The sequence below is a fragment of the Bison bison genome, unplaced genomic scaffold, assembly GCF_000754665.1.
Source record: "Bison bison bison isolate TAMUID 2011002044 unplaced genomic scaffold, Bison_UMD1.0 scf7180017864307, whole genome shotgun sequence".
Taxonomy (NCBI): Eukaryota; Metazoa; Chordata; class Mammalia; order Artiodactyla; family Bovidae; genus Bison; species Bison bison.
Window position 1 is genome coordinate 6,427,875 of NW_011494879.1, and position 22,488 is coordinate 6,450,362.

General features: G+C 46.5%; 1 protein-coding gene across 1 annotated transcript in view; it reads left to right on the forward strand.

Moving 5' to 3' along the window:
- The window catches only part of ATP6V1C2 (ATPase, H+ transporting, lysosomal 42kDa, V1 subunit C2), a 60,121-nt gene that overhangs the window by 12,771 nt on the left and 24,862 nt on the right, over window positions 1-22,488 (forward strand). The window contains 1 exon segment of the mRNA XM_010852064.1: window positions 18,740-18,825. Within this exon segment, the coding sequence (XP_010850366.1) occupies window positions 18,740-18,825 (86 nt within the window).

The window sequence follows — 22,488 nt, forward strand, 5'->3', positions numbered from 1 at the left end:
ATCAGTCCTGGTTGTTCATTGGAAGGACTGATGTTGAAGCTGAAACTCCAATCCTTTGGCCACCTCATGTGAAGAGCTGACTCATTTGAAAAGACCCTGATGCTGGGAAAGATTGACGTCAGGAGAAGAAGCAGATGACCGAGGATGAGATGGTTGGATGGCATCCCCGACTTGATAGACATGGGTTTGGGTAGACTCTGGGAGTTGGTGATGGACAGGGAGGCCATGGGTCACAGGGGTCGCAGAGAGTCAGCCACGACTGAGCAACTGAGCTGAACTGAATGCTCTGGTTCCCTGTTGTATGCCATATGCCAGGCACTGTGTTAGGTGCCTTCCATTTCCCTGGTGGCTCAGTGGTAAAGGATCTGCCTGCCAATGAAGGAGATGCAGGTTCCCTCGCTGGGTTGAGGAGATGCCTTGAAGAAGAAAATGAAAAAAAAAAAAAAAAGAAGAAAATGACAACCCACTCCAGTGTTCCTGCTAGGAGAATCCCTTGGACAGAGGAGCCTGGTGGGCAACAGTCCATGGGGTCGTGAGAGTCGGACTCGACTTAGCAACTAAACCACCACCACCATTTCTGTGTTCCCTCATGGATCCTCACCATGTTCTAGATGAGAACCCTGATGTTCTCAGAGTTCAGCCACTTAGCTGATGAGCATCAGGCCTTCACCTGGTCAGTCTGCTTCTCTCTCTTCTGGGCAGTTGGCGGTTAACTTCTTGCCTTCCTGCCCTGGCTCTCTCTCCTCCTTCAGGCCCTGCTGGGACAGTCGCTGCTTTGACAGCCCCCCAGCCAGCTCCCAGCAGCTCTCACCAAGCCAGAAGTCACCTGAAGGGAAGGAGGGTTGTTGATTTCTGTGTAGGAGGCGAGCGCCAGCCTCAAGCAACGCTGTGAAACTCACAGGGTGACTCTCTGGAGGGGAAATATAGCATCAGGCCCTTTCATTTTAGACCCGGGCCAGCTCCTGGGAGCCATGACGCAACGGTTCTCCAGACCTCAGCCCGGCCCTGTCCACATCATACTCTTCACGACACTTGTTTTCAGGGGCTTCAGGGGCAGCTTTAAATGGTTCTTTTTTGGGCACTGGCTTCATGTCATTCTTGATGGACAGCTTATATATGTCCTTTCTCCTCTTTTGTGGTCTCTCTCACCTCAGTCAAAGGCTCCTGGGGTCCAGGCACCTGTGTTCAAGCAAACAGTCTGGGCATCTCGTTTCTGACCATCCCCTTGAGACCCCAGTGAGGACTGAGCCCTATGGCCTACGCCTCCCAAACCTGTCCTGTATCCATCCACTGCTCTGCCTTCCTCCAGTTCACCTTCAATGCCTTCTGTGTTTTTGCAACAACCCCTTGATGTGTCTCCTGCCCGCTTTTCATCATTGCCCACACAGCAGCCCCAGTTATCTTTTTTAAAAAACAATATGTGACTTTTTTTTTTTTTTGCTGGAAGACCCCTCGTGGTTTTCCAGTGCCCACAGTAGAAAACACATACACTTGACTGGCTCCCAGACCCCTAACTATCGGATCCTGGGTGTCCCCTTCAAGGTTCACTGGCCCAATCACCTCCCATGATGCTGGCTCCATCTGGTCTTGCACAACCCGTTCCCCCAGCCTACAAGGCCCCCACCTGCCACTCCACACTGAAGACGGTGGGGGGGGGGGGACCCTGACCTCATCCCATCTCAGTTAGAATGTCACCTCCTCCAGAGGCCGAGTCCCTCTAGGTCCTTTATTTTAATTCTTTGCCTTCCACATGTGCATGCATGCTGTCACTTCCGTCGTGCCTGACTCTGTGCGACCCCATGGACTGTAGCCCACTAGGCTCCTCTGTCTGTGGGATTCTGCAGGCAAGAATACTGGAGTGGGTTGCTGTTTCCTTCTCCAGGGGATCTTCCTGATCTGGGGGTCGAACTTCCTGATCTGGGGATCGAACTTCCTGCATTGGTAAACAGGTTCTTTGCCATAAGCGCCACCTGGAAAGCACCACTATTTAATACTCTCCTTGTTTGTGTGTCTAATGGAATATCTGCCCTAAGGAAACAGGGGTGGTATTTCTGTATGTATCTCCTAGAGCGGAGCCTGGCACAGAGCCGGTGCTGAGTCAATATTTACTGGGTACACGTCCATCTCACGGTAGTGGGCCATCTCTTCTAGCACCTGTTCTATCCGCTGGGGAACCTGAAAAATTTATGGGTCCTGGGGCACCACCTCCAGGGATGCTGATTAGGTTCATTTAGGGTAGGACCTAGGAATCTGCATTTTAAGGAAGTACTCATTGTAATCCTGAGTCAGGTGGGCTTCTGACTTTGAGGACCTGTGTTATCAATAGCATTTATATGGCTATTAGCCCATTGGATCCTGACATACTTCTCGGAAGTATTAAGGCCAGGGATTCTAAATTTATATTTAAAAGATAAAATATCTTTTAATATAAATATAGATATTTATATTTAAAACAACCTTTATAACAAGGTTGTTTTTGTTTTCTGAACAGGTAATACATTCACATGTATCAAAGGCAAAACAATATAAAAGGTTTTACATGAGAAGTCTCCCTTAAACCCTGCCCATCCAAGCCCTCCCCAGCCCCTGCTTAGGAAGCCGCTTGTATGAATTGCTTGGATACATTTCTGATGCTTCTTTATGCAAGTAGAGGCAAATTCCAGCATATATTTTTATTTTTTCCCTTTTCAAATACAATGGAGAAGGAAATGGCAACCCACTCCAGTATTCTTGCCTGGAGAATCCCATGGACAGAGGAGCCTGATGGGCCTGTGGGATCCATGGGGTCGCACAGAGTCAGACATGACTGAGTGACTAACACACTTTCAAATACAAAGTCATAATCCACATGTTTAGCATCTTGGTTCTTTTTCACTTAACAGTATATCCTGGGAGAGATTTCTCCATCAGTGTGGAGAGAACCTTTTGGTTTTAAACTACCATGCATCCCACGTGGGGGAGGTTTATTAGTCAGCCCTAGAGGTGGACACTTGGCTTATTCACTTTTATGGAGAAGGGGGCCTGTTACCAACAGTGCCGCAGGGTATAATCTTGCTCCTGCATCATTCCTTTGCACATACAATTATGCATGTGTATCTCCAGGATGAATTCTTGGAAGTAAATTGCTGGGTCCTGGGTCAGATGGCTCCGTAATTTTAATGGACGTTATCAGATTTCTCTGACCATTTTGAATTTCCATTAGCAGTGGAATTAAGAGTCCCCCATTTTCCTACAATCTTTCTAATGAAGTGTGCTGTCAAATTTTGGGATCGTTACGAACCTGGTAGGTAAGAAATGCTGCCTCAATGTAGTGTGGGCTTTTTTTTTTTTTTTAAGTGGCTTTATTTAGACATAAATGATGTGCAATAAATGGCAGGTTTTTAAGCTGTACAGTTTGAATGAAGAGTTTTGACGTATATACACCAGCGAAGCCATCACCACAGTCAAGGTAATGAACATATCTGTTACCCTAAGAAGCTCTTTGCATCTCCTCCTTCAACACTAATCTGCTTTCTACCACCGTAAGAGTGCACACATATTTTAGACCTTGTGGAATAATATGGTGAGTATTCTTTTTTTGGTTTGGTTTTTCCACTCTGCTTCATTATTTGAGATTTTTCTGTGCTGCAGTATGTATATTAATGTTTCCTTTTTTTTTTTTTACTCCTGAGTAGTATTCCATTTCATAGGTAAACCATAGTTTATTTATTTACCCATTGGAAGATTTCCAGTTTTGGACTGTTTAAGTTGTGAATACCCATGTATTATGTGCTATTTTTGTATTGACAAATTTTCATTTCTTTTGGGTAAATACTTACCCCTTGAGGCAGCTAGGATCTTGGTACCCAAACTGTGACCCTTAAACCTTTGCATCGTTTCCTGACCCTGGGGGATGGGTATGGCTTGGAGGAGGGCCAGATCAGATCATGGAGTCCCAGGCCGTGGCCCCCTTGCTTGGACTAAGCTTGAAATAACAGCTGCATTGAATACTATTTTGTATAAATAAGGAATACTGATTTTCATTTTAATTTTTTTTTACCATGCCACAGCTTGCAGAATCTTAGTTCCCCAACCAGGGATCGAACCCTTTCCCCCTTACGTGGAAGTATGGAGGCAGTCCTCATCACTGGACCAGGGAATTCTCAAGAATACTGATTTTTTTTTTATTTAAAGAAATGCTCATTCTTTCCAAAGGTCACATTCTGGGAGATGAGGTGAAGGAGTAAAGAGGCCATCTGGATCCTAGGTGGGACATGAGTGAAGCAGGAAAGACAGGGAGCCCTGTGGCTCTGAGGAGCGCTGGACTGATGTCCTGCTTCACATCCTCAGGCACTTGTCCAGCTGGGCAGCCAGGATCTGCTGGTCATCTGTGTGTTTTCTCGGAGCCCCTGTATTTTGCAGCAGCTGACGATAGCGGGAGTAATAAACTTTCAGAGGTCTCTTTGCTTAGCGGCGACCAGAGCACTTTTGCATGGTGATCACGTATATGGAGGAGGGAGGTTCCTGGTGTCAACCCCACGAGGGCAGCAGCTGTGGTCTGTTTGTTCACTACTGTTTCCCGTGACAGTGCCTGGTGCTTAGCGGGTGCAGTATGTTTTTTTGCTGAGTGCAGAAAGCAACCAGTTTTGGGTGGGGGTGTTTGCCAATGCTGACTGTACTTGTTAGGGGTGCCTTGCCTTGAGGAAGGGGCACTTGGGCTGTTAGAAAGAGTTAGTAGCATCCAAGTGGCTCCAGAAGGCTGGCCTGGGAAGGGCAAGGGAGAGGAGGAGGGTGGAGAAAAAGGAGGCCAGACAGGGCGGGGTGTTCTTGTAAACTCTGCTAAGGAGTATGAACGTCAATATTTGAACTTCTTGGGAAATCACTGGTAGAGTTTAAGCAATACAATGGCATGCAAAGATGTGTATTTTTAGAGATCCCTCTGGCTGCCGTAGGAGGGATGGACACCTGGAGGCTGGGTTGGGAGAGGCAAAGAAAGCCCAGAGTGGGGTGCTGGAGGAAATCTGGACAAAGACAGCATGACCTGCCTAGGACAGTGACCCAGGGCCGGGCCTGGGCTGATTTCTGGTAGCTAAAATATAGTGGTGATGGGAAAGAAGAGGGTGGAGCCAAGGAACTCTGGGGAAGGTGACAATATCCAGCATAAGGGGCCAAACCAGTCCTTGACATTCTCCAGGCTGGGTCTCTACCCTGGAAGCCAAGAACAAGGCTGAGACTTTTTTTTTTTAATTGAGGTATAATTCACACACTGTTACATTCACTCCCTTAAGGTATGAAATTCATTCATCTCTAGTGTGTTTACAAGGTAGTCCAGCCGTTGCATGCATGCTCAGTCTCTTCAGTCGTGTCCCACTCTGCAACCCCATGGACTGTAGCCCACCAGGCTCCTCTGTCCATGGGAATTCTCCAGACAAGCATACCGGAGTGGGTTGCCATGCCCTCCTCCAGGGGCCCTTCCTGACCCAGGGATTGAACCATGTGTCTCCTGCATTACAGGTGCATTCTTTACCCACTGAGTCACCTGAGAAGCCCAGTCCAGCCATTGCCACCATCACATTCCAGAATGTTGTCTCAAAGAAAACCCAGTACCCATTGCAGTCCCCTCCCAGGGAGGATCAAGCTGTCCTAGAGGCCTTGTTTCTGTCCTGGTCAGTTCCCATGGAGCTGTGCAATCTTAGGCAAGTCCCTACCTCACCTTGGTCCCTAAAGGCCCTTCCAGCTGTGACTCCATGCAGTGATTCTGGGTGGGCAGATTATGTTATGGTCATACTCCCATGACTCTAATGTTAAGGATTTTTAATGGGGGAGGAGGGCTTGTTTCATTTTATTTTTTATGGTAATCAAGCACAGATGATTCTACTATAATTACCACCTTAATTAGCATCTTGGCATAAATCTCTGTCTTCATTTTTGGTTACCTCCTAAAGTTGCACTTCCGAAAGTGGAATTACTGATTCAGGGGATGGAGACATATTTAAAGTTGTTTGTATATATTGCTAAATTGTTTTCCAGAGAGGTTGCAAGAACAGGTCATTTCATCAGACCCTTGTCAATTGAGTGCCTTTAGAAACCATTGTTCATTTCCCTGGCAAAATGAAAATGATGTGCGATTGTTTGAGTATGGATTTATTCCATCACCAGCTTGAGTAAGCACACTTACAGGCAGTTCTGAGTCTTCTATCCTCCCATTTGTGATCTGCCCTTCTGCTGTCACCCTGGTGTCTTCTGGGAGGGCTGTGGGTTGCACCATTCTGGTGACACTCTTCACTTGTGAGTCCTGGGATCCCTGCGGTTGGGCACGATGACTGGGCTTCTTGATGGGTGACTTTCTAAAATGGTTTGAATTTATTTGTTTTTGCCTGCGCTGGGTCTTCACTGCTGCCTGGGCTTCTGTCGAGTTGCTGAGAGTGGGGGCTGTTTGTTGCAGCGTGGGCTTCTTATTGCAGTGGCTTCTCTTGTGGAGCACAAGCTCTGGAGTGCTTGGGCTCAGCTGTTGTGACTCCGGGCTCTAGGACACAGGTTCAGTAGTTGTGGCGCTCTGGCTTAGATGCTCCACAACATGTGGGATCTTCCCAGACCAGAGATCGAACTTGAGTCTCCTTCGTCTCTTGCGTGGGCTGGCAGATTGTTTAGCACTGAGCCACTAGGGAAGCCTTTAGTGGGGTTGACTTGTAGCAAACTCTCCAGAACTTAGACATTGTCAGGCCCCTCTGCCTATGGATGTCAGGCGAATGTATTCTCCTTCTCCTCGGTTCTGTCTTGTCTCAACAAAAATTTGAAGCCATGAACGTTAGAGCCCACAGCGTGTCATAGCTCTCGGACAGACCCTGTTATAGCTCTCAGGTCTCGAACAGACTGTGTTATAGCTCTTAGACAGATCAGTGTTACAGGTCTGTGTTACAGCTCAATTTTATTTAGAAAATAGCAGGAAAATCCATCCTTGAGGCATGAGGGCATGCCGACCCAAAGACTCTCGAAGAGAAGAGAGGGGGTCCCTGGCCCTTTGGCTCCTCTTTTTATATGTTTTTTCCTCCCACCCTGGGCCTGCCCTATGTAAATTGGGCTAGCCAGGAGTGTTGTTTGTTCTACCTGAGGTCCTCACTCCTGTCTTCAGACCTTCTTTTGATCTATTTTCCAGGCTTTTTACTTCCTTGTCTTTTAGCCACGGCCATTCTGGACTCCTGTTTCCTATTCTAACTACCTAACAGTCTCTTGCGTTGGCCGGCAGATTCTTTAGCACTGAGCCACTAGGGAAGCCCTTGGTGGGTTGACTTGTAGCACTCTCCAGAACTTAGACATCATCAGCTAAGTATTAGCAGAACTGCCCAGTTACTCCTATAAGACCTCAGAGCATTTTAGCACCAATTCAGAACAAGGAGCCTTCCCCCTCCATGTTCCACTAGAAGGCAAATTTTCTCTGAGGGTAGGTTGGCTTTTTGAAGAGGACCAATAATTTCTTGATGGCTCAGCTGGTAAAGAATCTGCCTGTAATGCAGGAGACCTGGGTTCGATCCCTGGGTCAGGAAAAGCTTCTGGAGAAGGGAATGGCTACCCATTCCAGTATTACTGCCTGGAGAATTCCATGAACAGAGGAGCCTGGTGGGCTACAGTCCATGGGGTCTCAGAGTCCAACACAACTGAGTGACTAACACACACACTCACACACACACACAAAGAATGTCTATGCTGTGATGTGGGAGAATCAAGGTGCCCAAAGCTAGAGCAGGTTCTGGTTTGAGTGATGGGGGAGGGGATGGGTGACTCTGCTGAATGGAATTGCTCTAAAGATGGGAATATCCATCCATTATTGAAACTCAGAGTTTCTGTCAAGCAAGGATAGGATCCACAGTAAGCCGTAAATGGGGCCAGAGTCCCCAGAGCAGGGACCTCCCAGAGGCCTCACGGGGGATCTTTTGTTTCTAAAAACAAAGTCACTGAATTGCTCTGCTCACATTTTCCTGATGACTTTGCTGCGGGGCATGTCCCCTGACTGAGGAGGAAGTGGAGAGACAAAGGAGGGGGTGAGGTGCCCTGGGAGGGGGGCCCTGAGTCAGCAGCGGAGGCCCGCTTGAGTGGGAGCTTCTAGGCCTCTCTCCCCAGGGCCTCAGTCTGGCTGCAGGCAGTAGCTCTGTGTATGGGGAGGTTTGGGGTATGGGTCTTCCACAGAGGGTCCCGACAGCCCCTGGTGTGCTGACAGCAGCTGGTGTGGAGGAGGGAGGCTTGCTTTAGAGGCAGGGTGCAGGGTTGGTACGGCCACCAGTGAAGGGACCAGGGTGGGGAGGCTGGAAGCAGGCAGGGGGCGGGGCAGTTTTTAGCCTCCCTGAGCCTGTTTGCTCAGCTCCTGGGGCTTCCCCTCCTTTGTCCTGTGGAGCCAGGTGAATCTTACATGTGTCCTCTGAGTGGGCTTTAGTTTGGGACTTCAACCCATGTGGCTGGGACGCAAACCCAGCCAAAACCCACGGTACCTGGGTTTTCAGGACCTAATCAAGCTCTGATCCTTGATGTCTCATTGCAGAAAAAATTCAGTGAGAGATAAAGTGATAGGTACGAAGTGGATTTAATTCAGATTTGGAAAGAAGCACACTCCACAGACAGAGTGTGGGCTATCGCAGAGGGCGAGTCAGTTCAGTCACTCAGTCACATCCATCTCTTTGTGACCCCACGGACTGAAGCCTGTCAGGCTTCCCTGTCCATCACCAACTCCCAGAACTTGCTTAAACTCATGTCGATCGAGTTGGTGATGCCATCCAACCATCTCATCCTCTGTCATCCACTTCCTCCTCAACCTTCAATCTTTCCCAGCATCAGGGTCTTTTCAAATGAGTCAGTTCTTCACATCAGGTGGCCAAAGTATTGGAGTTTAGCTTCAGCATCAGTCCTTCCAATGAATATTCAGGATTGATCTCCTTTAGAATGGACTGGTTGGATCTCTTTGCAGTCCAAGGGACTCTCAAGTGTCTTCTCCAACACCACAGTTCAAAAGCATCAATTCTTTGGTGCTAGCTTTCTTTATAGTCCAACTCTCACATCCATACATGATTACTGGAAAAACCTTGATTGAGGATCAAGGTCTAATTAAAGTCAGCTTGTCTGCCATCTTGGACCCATTTGGTTCTAATCGGTTTATGTTGTCCCCTTGGGCTAGGTCATTCTTTCAGAAAGTTGTGCCCTGTCCCCCTCTCTCCTGTTACATGAGGACTCAGGACAGCTCGCTAGATGGAGCCACTGTTTTCCTCTGTGTCAGAGGCTATGGAAATGGCCTCTGCCCTCCCTGTTACCCGTTGGCCCTCTCCTCCCAGGCATGGGGTCATTTCTGAAAACTAGACCAACCCTAGCCTGCACTGCCCGAATTATCCAGAAAACCCTGGAGTCGGGTGGATACCCTCTTTCGTGTCCCTGTAGACCTGTGCTCCTTACCTCGAAACCTGATAGCCACGCTGTCCCTACAAGGGAACTGGGTATAGGAGACCCAGTCCCTCCTTCAGAACAGGGGCGAGGCAGGTAGGTACAGATGGCCCAACTGAGTGCCTGGATGGAAGCGTGGCCCGCGGGGATGCTCTGCTATGCACGGTCTGTACTGGAGACGCCATTTAGGAAGCATCTCATCTGGGCTTGAGCCCCGGGGAGGGGGAGTGGGCTCGGGTGCATGGGGATCAGCGGCCTCCTCCACTTCTGTCTAGTGAGGCCAGCCTTCTCCCAACCACAGCCCCATGCCTGGAAGAGCCCTGGGACCCTGCATGCTAGTCAGTCAGATGAGTTCCAGGTTGCAGGAGGGTTAGTTGGTGGACACAGAAACCTCAGAACACCTGCCTGGCGGTGCTCCCAGCTCTTGAGCCACCATCCACCTGAAGGGGCAGCAGGAACTCTGGGTGCCCTTGGAGCCCAGAAATCAGCAATGCTAGGGGTGCCCCAGAGTGTTTGCAGAAAGGGAGGACAGGACGTGTCCGTCATACACCTGGACACAGGCAACTCCGTCTCTCCCGACTCTTATCCCTGCTGTTCCAGGTGTCCGGATTCTGCCTGCTCAGCTCCTGAAGACCCCCTCCCTTCTCTGTTCCCTCCCTGCCCTGCCTCACACCTGGAGAGAGAGGGGCTTGCAACAACACAACGTGGGGAGGTTGCAACAGGGGTGCCCACCCTCTTTGTCTGCACCTCTGGGATCAGAAGCAGCTATCAGAGCACAGATTCTTCGCTATTTGGAGGACAGTGTCCTTTGCCCACCCTGGCTCCCACAAACTGTGTGCAAATTGCTCCAGGAACACACAGATGCCTGCCTGTGGCTGCGGGTTCTGAGGGCTTGCTGCTGCTGTGCTAAGAGCTGAAAGTGACCAAGATTAACTGCAGTTTTATGGTCCCCCTGGAAGTTGCTGGCCTTCAGTAGATTCCAGAGTTCCGAAATGGCTACATCAGACAGACTCGGCGAGTGTCCTTGTTGTCTAGGTGGGGAGACAGTTTCCTGGTGCTTGCGACACCTCTGTATGCCTAGAATTCTCTCCTATTTACAACCATATTAATCATTTTTTAAATAGTTCAGTGGCATTAAGTATATTCACATCGTTGTACAACCGTCATCACCACTTCAGAAGTCTTGCAAAACCGAAACTCTGTTAATCCATTATATATAACTCCTTATTCCCTCCTCCTCCAAGCTCCTGGAAACCATCATTTTACTTACTGCTTCTATGAATTTGATGCTGGCTACCTCATATAAACGGAATCATACCGTGTTTATCTTTTTATTTCACCTAGCATAATGACTTCAAGGTTCAGCCTTGCTGTATCATGTGGCACACTTTCCTTCCTTTTAAAGCCTGAATAATATTCCACTATTGGGCTTCCCTGGTGGCTCAGCAGTAAAGAATTCACCTGCTCTGCAGGAGATGCAGGGTCTATCCCTGGGTGGGGAAGATCCCCTGGATTAGGAAACGATTACCCACTCCAGTATCCTTGCCTGGGAAATCCCATGGACAGAGGAGCCTGGTGGGCTACAGTCCATGGGGTTTCAAAGAGTCGGACATGGCTTAGTGACTAAACCACGACAGCGATATTCCATTATATGAGTAATACTACATTTTGTTTATCTATGCATCCATTGATGAGCACTTGGATTGGTTTTTTTTGGCAATTGTAAATAATGCTGCTATGTTTATTTATTTTCATTTATTTTTCTTTTGTTTTCTACTTACCAAAGTAATATACATCTTAATCACTTCAAGCATGACATTACAGAAATACATTTAAAGGGAAAGTCCCTGTTATTGTACACCTGAAAAAGAAAAGAAATAAAGAAAGTTTAGTTGCTCAGTCATGTCTGACTGTTTGCGACCCCATGGACTGTAGCCTGCCAGTCTCCTCCGTCCATGGGATTTTCCAGGCAAGAGTACTGGAGTGGGTTGCCATTTCCTTCTCCAGAGGATCTTCCCCACCTAGGGATCGAACCTGGGTCTTCCACATTGTAGGCAGGACACTTTACCGTCTTGAAGGGAACCAGTATTAACAGTTTCATATTACCAGAATCGTGTCAGGATTCTCATTTAGGTATATACTGACATATAATTTTTAAAAGTGGAATTAGGTACTGTACATGCTTAAATATTGTTTAATGTTTTATTCTGAGCTAATTTCCAATTTCCAGAAAAATTGCAAGACTATTCAAAGAATTTCTCTTTACCACATTTACTTTATCTTCTCTCACTTGTTTTTTCTGAAGTCTCCTGGCAGATATAATGTCCCTTTACTTCTAAATACTTTATATTTTCTAAAAACAAGGACTGCCACTAACATTGTCCCTTAATACAATGATCAAAATCAGGAATACAGTATTATTGTAATTTACTGATTTAGTTGGATATCACCAATTAGCCAATAGTGTCCTTAATAACAAAAGAAAATCTCATATTTTTCTTAGATAATGGTAAACATTAAGTTGTCTCCCTGTTTTTCACAATTAATTGTCATGTCTTATTCGCCTTGTTTAAACTAGAATGGTTATTCAGGCTCTGACTTTTACGTTGAGTTGCTTTGACAAGTACAAGTCGGTTATTTTGTAAAATGCTTCTTAATTTAAACTCGTCTGATGTTTCCTCATGATGAGATACAGATTATGCACTTTTTTCAGGAGTACCCCAGAAGTGAAGTTGTGTTCTTCTCAGTACATCATATCAAGGGACACATGCTATTCATCTTCCCATTACTGGTGACTTGAACAGATAGTATCTGTTGTAAATTTTCTTTCTTTTCTTTTTTTTAAGGTTGAAGTTTAATTTAAAATACTATGTTCATTTCAGGTGTACAGAAAAGTGGTTTGGATTACTTTCCATTATATGTTATTACAAGGTATTTAATGTAGTTCCCTGTGCTATATATTAGGTCCTTGTCATTTATAATTTTATATATAGAGGGGTGTATATCTTAGTCCCAAACTCCTAATTTATCCCTCCCCAACTCCCTCCTCCCTTGTGGTAAGCATAGGTTTGTTTTCTATGTCTGTGAGTTGGTCTCTGTTTTGTGAAGAAGTTCATTTGTATCACTTTTTAAAACAGTTTCCACATATAAGTGATATTATATCATATTTGTCTTTCTCTGTCTTCACTTAATACGATAATCTCTAGGTCCATCCGTGTTTCTGCAAACGGCGTTATTCCATTCTTTTTCATGGCTGAGTAATATTCCAGCAGATATATATGGACCACACCTTTATCTATTCATCTTTTGGTGGACATTTAGGTTGCTTCCATGTCTTGGCTATTGAATAGTGCAAACATTGGGGTGAGTGTCTATGTTGAGTTAGATCTGTCTCCAGATATATGCCCAGGTGTGGGATTGCAGGATCATATGGTAACTATAATTTATTTTATTTTATTTTATTTTATTTTTTGCCTGTACTGGGGTCTTCACTGCTGTGTGCAGCTTTCTCTAATCACAGCAAGTGGGGCTACTCTAGTTGCAGTGCACAAGCTTCTCACTGTGGTGGCTTCTCCTGTTGTAGAATATGGGCTCTAGAGCGTATGGACTTCAGGAATTTTGGTTCACAGTCTTTATTTATGTACTTGGCTGCAACAGGTCTTAGCTGCAGCGTGTAGGGTCTTTAGTTCTGGCATGAAAACTCTTAAAGAATTTAGTTCCCTGACCAGGGATCGAACCAGGGCCCACCACATTGGAAGCAGGGAGTCCTTGTCACTGGACCACCAGGGAAGTCTTTTGTAGACTTTATAATGATGGCCATGCTGACTGGTGTGAGATGATACCTCATTGTAGTTTTGATTTGCATTTTTCTAATAATTAGTGATATTGGGCATCTTTTCATGCTCACATGCGTTTCATGTGCCTGTTGGCGATCAAAACAATTTTTTAATCAGGTAAAATGTACATAGAGTGAAATGTGCACATCTTGAATTAACTGGTTGATGAATTTTGTTGGGTACGTCAGTTTAACCAACACCCCAGTCAAGTTATATACCGTTTGCAGTTTGTTTTTTTAATTAAGATATGATTCATACATCTTTGGAGAAGGCAATGGCAACCCACTCCAGTACTCTTGCTTGGAAAATCCCATGGACGGAGGAGCCTGGTGGGCTGCAGTCCATGGGGTCCCGAAGAGTCGGACACGACTGAGTGACTTCACTTTCACTTTTCACTTTCACTCATTGGAGAAGGAAATGGCAACCCACTCCAGTGTTCTTGCCTGGAGAATCCCAGGGATGGGGGAGCCTGGTGGCTGCCGTCTATGGGGTCACACAGAGTTGGACACAACTGAAGCGACTTAGCAGCAGCAGCAGCATATATCTTCCCTTATGGGTTAGAATAAGTTTTTGCCCAGTATTTTAGAGGAAGGAGCCAGAGTTTAGCTTTAGTTTAGTTTAGCCAGACTGCCACTAAAGAGCACGGCTTTAGAGTCATGTAGATTTAGGATCAATTTCTGCTCTGACACTTATAGTTCATATAAGGTGACTTTTAGCTCTCTAAGTATTAATTTTTTCATCTTTAAAATGGGGATGTTACCTAGCTCAAAATAGTGTCTCAAGAATTGAGTCCCTGAAACACCTAAGAGCCCTTATAAATAAGTTTTTTTAATGAAGAAACCAGTAGAAAAACCAACAAAAGATATGAACACTCTATTAACAGAAGAAAACAGTCATTTGTAGAGTCAATAAACCTATCAAAAGCTGTCCAGCCACACCGATGATCAAACAGATGCAAGTCAGAGCAACAGTGACAGAATTTTTCAGCTGTCAGATTGGCAGGGATTAAAAAGGTACATAATCTATCATGTTGGCAAGGGTTTAAGAGGTAGGCACTTGACAGTACATTGGCTCTGTATACTTGAAGGATAATTTGGCCTTATCTGTTAACATTGTTAAGTGCTCACACCCTTTATCCGAGTAGTTATTCTTTTGCCATTTATTCTACATATGTTGAGTTGCTAAGTCATATCTGACTCTTTGCAACCCCATGGACTGCAGCATGCCAGGCTTCCCTGTTCATCACTACCTCCTGGAATTTGCCCAAACTCATGTCCATTGTGTAGATGAGGCCACCCAACCATCTCATTCTCTGTCGTCCCCTTCTCCTCCTGCCCTCCATCTTTCCCAGCATCAGGGTCTTTTCCAGTGAGTCGACTCCACATCAGGTGGCCAAAGGATTGGAGCTTTAGCTTCCACATCAGTCCTTCCAGTGAATCTTCAGGACTGACTTCCTTTAGGATTGACTGGTTTGATCTCTTTGCTGTCCAAGGGACTCTCAAGAGTCTTCTCCAGCACCACAGTGCAAAAGTATCAATATGCTGGTGCTCAGCCTTCCTTATGGTCCACTCTCACATCCATACAAGACTACTAGAAAAACCATAGCTTTGTCTATATAGACCTTTGTGAGCAGAGAGATGTCTCTGCTTATGTGCCTGTACAAATGGGCAAAGTGTGTGTTTTGTTGCAAAATCCATCAAAGCATAAGCAACCCTCAATAGAGCAAATTAGTTATGACTCACGTTTGCAATGAAATACTATGCAGTTAATGAAAGGAATGAGGAAGCTCTAACATGACATGTTAAATTTTTACAATAAACTGTATAATGAAAAAAAAAATTTAAAACAGCATCTAGACTCTCATATTCCTTTCCATGAGAAAAGTGTTCTGATTTTGCAATACTCAGTTCACTGATGCCTGTGGTTAATGATCACAGCTAAGTCAGGGACATTTTTGTTAGGTGCAACAAGCAATTCTTCCAGCAGTTAAGCTTCGTCGGACCATGCTATTTTGAGATGTTCCATGGTGGTGTACACGCCTGGGGGCAGGTGTGCCACCATACTTGTTATGGTTAAAAACTTCATAGAGGCTAGAATTGGAAACAGCAAATAGTCATTAACAGAGTGGCAAGTGGGTTCTCCTTTTAGGTCTACTGAGAAGGAGGCCCGTGTGTTATTTAGGTGCTCGAAGGCAATGGCACCCCACTCCTGGAAAATCCCATGGACGAAGGAGCCTGGGAGGCTGCAGTCCATGGGTTGCTACAAGTCCGACACGACTGAGCGACTTCACTTTCACGCATTGGAGAAGGAAATGGCAACCCACTCCAGTGTTCTTGCCTGGAGAATCCCAGGGATGGGGAGCCTGGTGGGCTACCGTCTATGGGGCTGCACAGAGTCGGACACAACTGAAGCGACTTAGCAGCTTAGCAGACATTCATTATTCATTCAACAAACATTTCCTGAACAGCTGCTATGCACCAAAATGTTGCCCTTGGGGCTGGAGTTAGAACCCTCATGTAAGGACAATACTCAAAGTATGACTGAGGATATGATAATAAAAGACAGCAACCTGCATTGTCACTATAATGATGATAAAGAGGAACCCTTGACAGCATCAGAAAGAAGTTCTCTGAGAGCAGGGGCTGTATTGTTCACAGCATCTGCATTCACAGCACTCTAGTCCGTGCTTGGCACATAGCTGGTTAATATCTGGAATTTGCTAAATGAATGAGTGAATGAACAAATGAATTGATAGAATCAGGGTTCTAACAAATAACAGAAGAGGGACTTCCCTGGTGGTACAGTGGATAAGAATCCACCTGCTTATACAAGGAACACAGGTTCGATCCCTGGTCTGGGAAGAGTCCAGGTGCCGCAGAGCAACTAAGCCTGTGCACCAGGGCGTCTGAACCTGTGTGCCTAGATCCCGGGCTCCACAATAAGAGAAGCGACCACAATGAGAACCCTGCACCCTGCCACGAGGAGTAGGCCCCTCTCGCCACAACTGGAGAAAGCCTGCACACAGCCACCAAGACCCACTGCAACCAAAAATAAATACATTGTAAATAAATAACAGAAAACACACTCCAATTAGGATAATTTGAGGAAAGACTCTTCATGAAAGGGCATGTGAGTGCGTGAGGACTGTTGGAGAAGCACAGGGGATGGTACAGAAACCCAGGTGGACGGATGTTGTCACACCTGTAGGCTGTAGGAGGCGAGAGGAATTGGGTCACCGGAACTGGGAGGGAACCGGATTCACAGCCTCCTCAGCTCCTATTGAATCGCCTGGGGAGCCAGAGGGCAGGGAGCCTGAATGTCTCCATCAGGCTGCACACCTGAAGGTATTTATCACACACTCCCAGGGGCCTGGTTCTTTACACGCACTGTTCCAAACTCTGTGAGAGGAGGGGTGTCACGGCCATGTTGCTGAGGAAACAGGATGAGATTAGCTCGGTCCCTTGCCCCAGCTATGATTAGGAAGAGGCAGAACAACTATCCTAAGAAATGCCAACATCTGTGGAGATTTTAAACCCAGGTGGCCCAGAGCTGTGGGGCCCACAGACAGACTGGATAGTTGGGAGGCAAATTATTAATACTACTCTGGGCCTCAGTCTCCCCATCTGGAAAAGGGAATGATACCCATCTTCGAGAATTATTGAGATGATTCAATAACAGTGATATAGAAATTGGCACGTGGTCAACAAAAGGAAAATGTTGACGTGCAAAGAGTATGAAACATGGTTTTGGGTGGGAGAGTGTGGTTGTTCATTTCTGGTTAATTACTTTATACTTGTATTCATCAGTTTTTTGGCCCCAAACAGATAATGGTTAGATACCAAAGCAAGTTGCTTTCCCCACTACTCTGTTCTTTTTTTCCCTCCCTCCTCTCTCTCTTCCTTTAACCTGGGGCCTTTCGGGTCCTCTGCCTCAGTTTTGTGTGTTTGACCCTAGGCCCCTGGGCCATCCTCTGAGTGGCCACATGGCCAGTGCCTGCCACAGCTGGGGAGTCGTCCTCCACTTGGAATTCAGGGACCTCTTCCTCCTCCCTACCTGCAGCCGCTCCCTCCTGGGAGCCAGGAGAACCAGGAGAGGGCCCGAGGCAAAGATGTGGATCCTCGATGCGACTGGCCTGCTTCCTCCTGCAATCTAACTGATGGGCTTCCAGAAGCGGACACTCTTTGCTATTTATTCTATTAACATTTATAACAATTCCTCAAAATGGATATCATCCCATTTTACAAAGAAGGGAACTATGGATCACAGAGATTAAATAAATTTGGCCACAAATCATACATGTGGCAGAGCCACAGCAAATGGGAATGCCTCTGCATCTCCTTTCTTATCCTTTCTTAACCTTTCTGGAGCCTCCAGTATGTTTTCTGAAGACTTAAAGAGCTTTAATTTTCTAATTATAAAAGCAATTTGTTGTTGTTGTTTAGTCGCTAAGTCGTGTTTGACTCTTTTCTGACCCTATGGATTACAGCCCAGCATGCTCCTCTGTCCACGGATTTTTGCACGCAAGAGTACTGGAGTGGGTTGCCATTTTCTTCTCAAGGGAATCTTCCTGACCCAAGGATAGAACCTACCTCTCCTGCATTGGCCGGCAGGTTCTTTACTACTGAGCCACCAGGGAAGCCCTATAAAAGCAATACTGGATTATAATAGAAAATATGTAAAGTAGGAGGGACATTTTCACATAGCTGCAGCCGTACGGTCTGTATAAGTTTGCGGCTTTTTTTCATGTAACATTATAGTACATGCCTCGTTCCACAGTCCTAGAAATTCTTTGTAAACCTTATTTTCAGTTCAGTTCAGTTCAGTCGCTCAGTCGTGTCTGACTCTTTGCAACCCCATGGATCACAGCACGCCAGGCCTCCCTGTCCATCACCAACTCCCGGAGTTCACCCAGACTCACGTCCATCGAGTCAGTGATGCCATCCAGCCATCTCATTCTCTGTCGCCCCCTTCTCCTCCTGCCCCCAATCCCTCCCAGCATCAGAGTCTTTTCCAATGAGTCAACTCTTCGCATGAGGTGCCCAAAGTGCTGGAGTTTCAGCTTTAGCATCATTCCTTCTAAAGAAATCCCAGGGCTGATCTCCTTCAGAATGGACTGGTTGATCGCCTTGCAGTCCAAGGGACTCTCAAGAGTCTTCTCCAACACCACAGTTCTAAAGTGGCTGCTAATAATCCCTCAGCTGGGTACACTAGCATTTACTTAAACAATCGTCTATTGTCAGACCATCCGGTGGTTTCCAGTTCCTTGCTGTCAGCAACATGGCTGCAAAGAGCATCTTTTTATTCAGAAAGCTTTTTCTGTTTGTCCTGTTTCCTTAAGATGGTTTCTCAGAAGTGGAAATACTGGTTCAATTACCAGTTTGCGTTTTATGTTTCTTTGTACATATTGCCAAGTTGTTCCCCAAAGGGTGGCCCCGGCAGAGTGGAGAGCATTTTGAGGGTAGTTTTCTGCTCTTAACTGGCTTTGTATTCCTTCCCAAAAGTCTCATAAGGAGAATGGCCCAGAGCGTGGTGGAAGTGATGGAAGACTCCAAGGGAAAGGTCCAGGAGAACCTTCTGGCCAACGGAGGTAGGTCCCTGAAGCACGCTTATGATGGTCCTTTCCCAGCTTATTCTAGTCCATTCGTGGTCCCAGCTGTGGCCACACAGGAGGGCTGAAATGACACGGCACCGCGGAGGCTCCAAACTGACATGCCAGGCAGAGGCTGTCCACGCCGCTTAGAGCACAGTGGCACCGCTGTTTGGAAGACTCCAGTCTCCCTTATATTCCTTCTGTCTCATTTCTAAAGCACCTGGCTTTTCTTACCTGTGGCTGAGCTCCTCAGTGAAATTTGAGATTAAAATGGATTCAATGGGGTTTAGGGGTTAGTTGGCCCATGCACCTTCTCTGTCAGCCTCCCTTCTATCCCCACACCCTAATTGATTTAATCCTATCCCCAAAGGAGGCTGGAATACCTCCAACTGGATTCTTTAGCTGTGCCCAGTAATTAGATGAGGGTTAGACCAAAAACACTTTGTGTAGCGGGTTTGCATTTGGAATTTCTGTCTCCTACGCTGATAGGACAAGCCTGTAGATTCCAAGCATGTTTTGGTCTATGTATTAGGGCACAATTTGAGTGCCTTTAAAATGTGCAAGACAAAAACTCTGAGGCTTTGGGAACCTTAGAATTAGATGTTTCAATATCTGTAGAGATAATTAAACTCATGGCTCTATGCATCAGTATACTGAAAATGAAAGCATATATTCTATATTTAATATGTCATTTAGTACATATTATTAATATTATACATGAATATACATATATAATATTATACATTACAATAACATAATATTATGCATAATTACACAATATAATATTTAAAATATATCAATATTATAAATTTATTACGTATATATTCATGTTTTTTCCCCCCGGAACCTTTTTTTTTTTGATTGCCACATGCCATGCAGGATCTTAGTTCCCCAACCAGGAATTGAACCCGTGCCCCCTGCAGTGGAAAGGCAGAGTCCGATCCACTGCACCATTAGGGAGCTCCCATCTGGGAACCTTGGAAACCATTAGTTATATTTGCTTGATTAAATTGATAAAGAGAAATGTTCGTATTCCTAAATCAGAACTTAGTTTTGTATATTACTGCAGTCTAATGACTCCATCCTCTAACATTGCAGGTTTGAAAGAAAAAATGAAGTGTTTAAAGAGTAGGTTGTGTGTCGTTTGCTGTGTGTGTTCAGTGTGACGCCTGCGTGCCCCTGGGAAGGTGGAATCTCAGTCTGGTTTTAGGGATACAGTGACCAGGTGACGACGGATTTCTCAAGTGACAACCTCATGGCTTGGTCACAGTGTCCATATAACACAGACAGCAACTGTTTCTTCCCTTCCCCCTCTTCCTCGCGTCTCCCCTGCCTCCCCCAGCAGCACCGCATGCCTCCTGGAGTTCAGTATTGACTTTGGCATCTTTTTGTTTGTGGTTTGCTTCTTGCCTTGATGGCCATCCCCAGCATCCTCCTGCCTGCGAGGGCTGGCTGTTGGGTGGACCCTGACATCCTTAAACGCCAGGCTTAGCTTTGTGTGGCCTCAATGGGGGTCTCTCATACACTCTTAGAGCCTCTCCTGGGAGAGCCTCTGTGCTCTAACAGGCCATTTCTGGTTTTCCCGTTAGAAGGTGTTGTTTGCATTGGTTTTTCTCCAACCTGCTCAGACTGGTGGAATTAAAACCAGCAAATCCCATTAGGTAGGACATATACAAATCTTGGCAGACCAGAAGTCGCCAAAATGCCTTCCCAAATGCAATCTGTTAATTACACTGAGATTCCTCGCCTGTGTGCTAATCCAAAAAATTGTTTTGTTGAGTTGATGAACTGATTTATTTCCCAGCAGGTAACTCATAGGGCCCTAGACGGAAATGCTGACTTAGGACTACTTTTCTATCTGAGAAACCTGGTCTTTAGGATTCGAGAACTGACTCATTTGAAAAGACCCTGATGCTGGGAAAGATTGAAGGCGGGAGGAGAAGGGGACGACAGAGGATGAGATGCTTGGATGGCATCACCGACTCAACGGACATGAGTTTGAGTAAACTCTGGGAGTTGGTGATGAACAGGGAGGCCTTGTGTGCTGCAGTCCATGGGGTCACAAAGAGTAGGACATGACTAAGCGACTGAACTGAACCGAGGATTCGAGAATGTGAGCTCACTTGACAATAATGATCAAAATGCTTACATTCTATTCAAAATTCACGTCAGTTAAAATTAGGTGTCATTATTACATCGTATCCATTCTCAGTCTCCTCTCAGGAGGAGAGAATCCAGCCTTATTTGTTTCCATCTATTTCGTTATCTCTAGGCCTCCTGGGAGTCAGGTCCCCATGATTTTCCAAAGCTGGTCTGGTACCCAGCCCTGTGCAAACAAAAGTCAAGGACCCTCGGGTAGCGTTCATGGCCCGCTCTTGAACATTCATCACGCACAGCAGCATAGGAAAGTCTCTGAAAAGTACTGCAGTCAAGACACCTTTGAGACAGTTTGGCTCAGGCTCTCCTGATAGTCTGCCTGCAATGCAGGAGACCCAGGGTGGAGCCCTGGGTCAGAAAGATCACCTGGAAAAGGGAATGTCAACCCACTTGCCTGGAGAATCCCACGGATAGAGGAGCCTGGTGGGCTACAGTCCATGGGGTGGCAAAGAATCAGACACGACTGAGTGACTAACACTTTCAACTTTCTTGATATTATTCGGATGGACGAGGAACTATTTTTCTTCTAGAGAGCACCCAGAGAGCTAGTGATAGAATTAACTGCAGGAGCTCAGGGTTTCTCCAGCAGGTGAGATTTTAATCTGATCTCTCTGAGGTTACCCCCCAGGTCTTCTGGGCTATGTTTCCTGGAGGGCCAGGAGCCCCGGCCTTGGAGCGGTCAGCCTTGGCCCTTTGCGACCTTGGCAAGTCACCTTCCTGGGTCTTAGTTTTCTTGCCTCTATGGACTTAATCCCTTTACGGTTCTCGGCCTGGGCACCTTTTGTTTCCATCTGTTCTTTGCTTCTTGCTGTGCTTGAAGCGGGAAGGACACAGGCGTGTGTGATTGCAGCAGAGCTGAGCAAACATGCCCTGGTCTGGCCGGGGCCCTGGAAGGCTCAGGGTCGGAACCACCTGACAGTCCGTCTGGCTGTCTGGCCTCTGTCAGTGTGGTCACCGGTCCTTTGTTCCTCTGCTGCCGGGAAGGCTTTGTTTAGGTTCTTGGATGACATCACTTGCTCAAGGGCAGCCATCTGTGTGTTTTGAGTGTTTTGATTCAAAGTGAGCCCGCCTGGGTCATGGTCTGACCTCACAGGCCTTCGATCCAAGCACGCACTGCTTCCTGGAGCCCAGGCTTCTGGGATTTCAGCCAGGGGACAGGAGGGGAGGGGAGCCTGTCGTTACAAGCAGGCAGAGAGGAGGCTGTGGTTTGGGAGCACCCAGAGGATCCAGGGCTGCCACTTTCTAAGGCTGAGAACCGTCCTCGGACCACACTCTCACCAAAGGCAATGTGCGAGGGGTAAGGTCCTCGTTTACGTGATCTGGGCAAGGCGCAGTGTCTGGAACTGGTGCTCCCAACTGGGGAGAGGCGACGTCGGAGGAGGAAGTCACAGTCACAACCCAGAGGTCTCTGGAGCCTTCTGCAGGGAGCTCGTCACCGTCTCCTTATCTTCCCTCCTCCATCAGATACTCACACTTGGCCATTGAGCACCAGGCGCTGTGCTG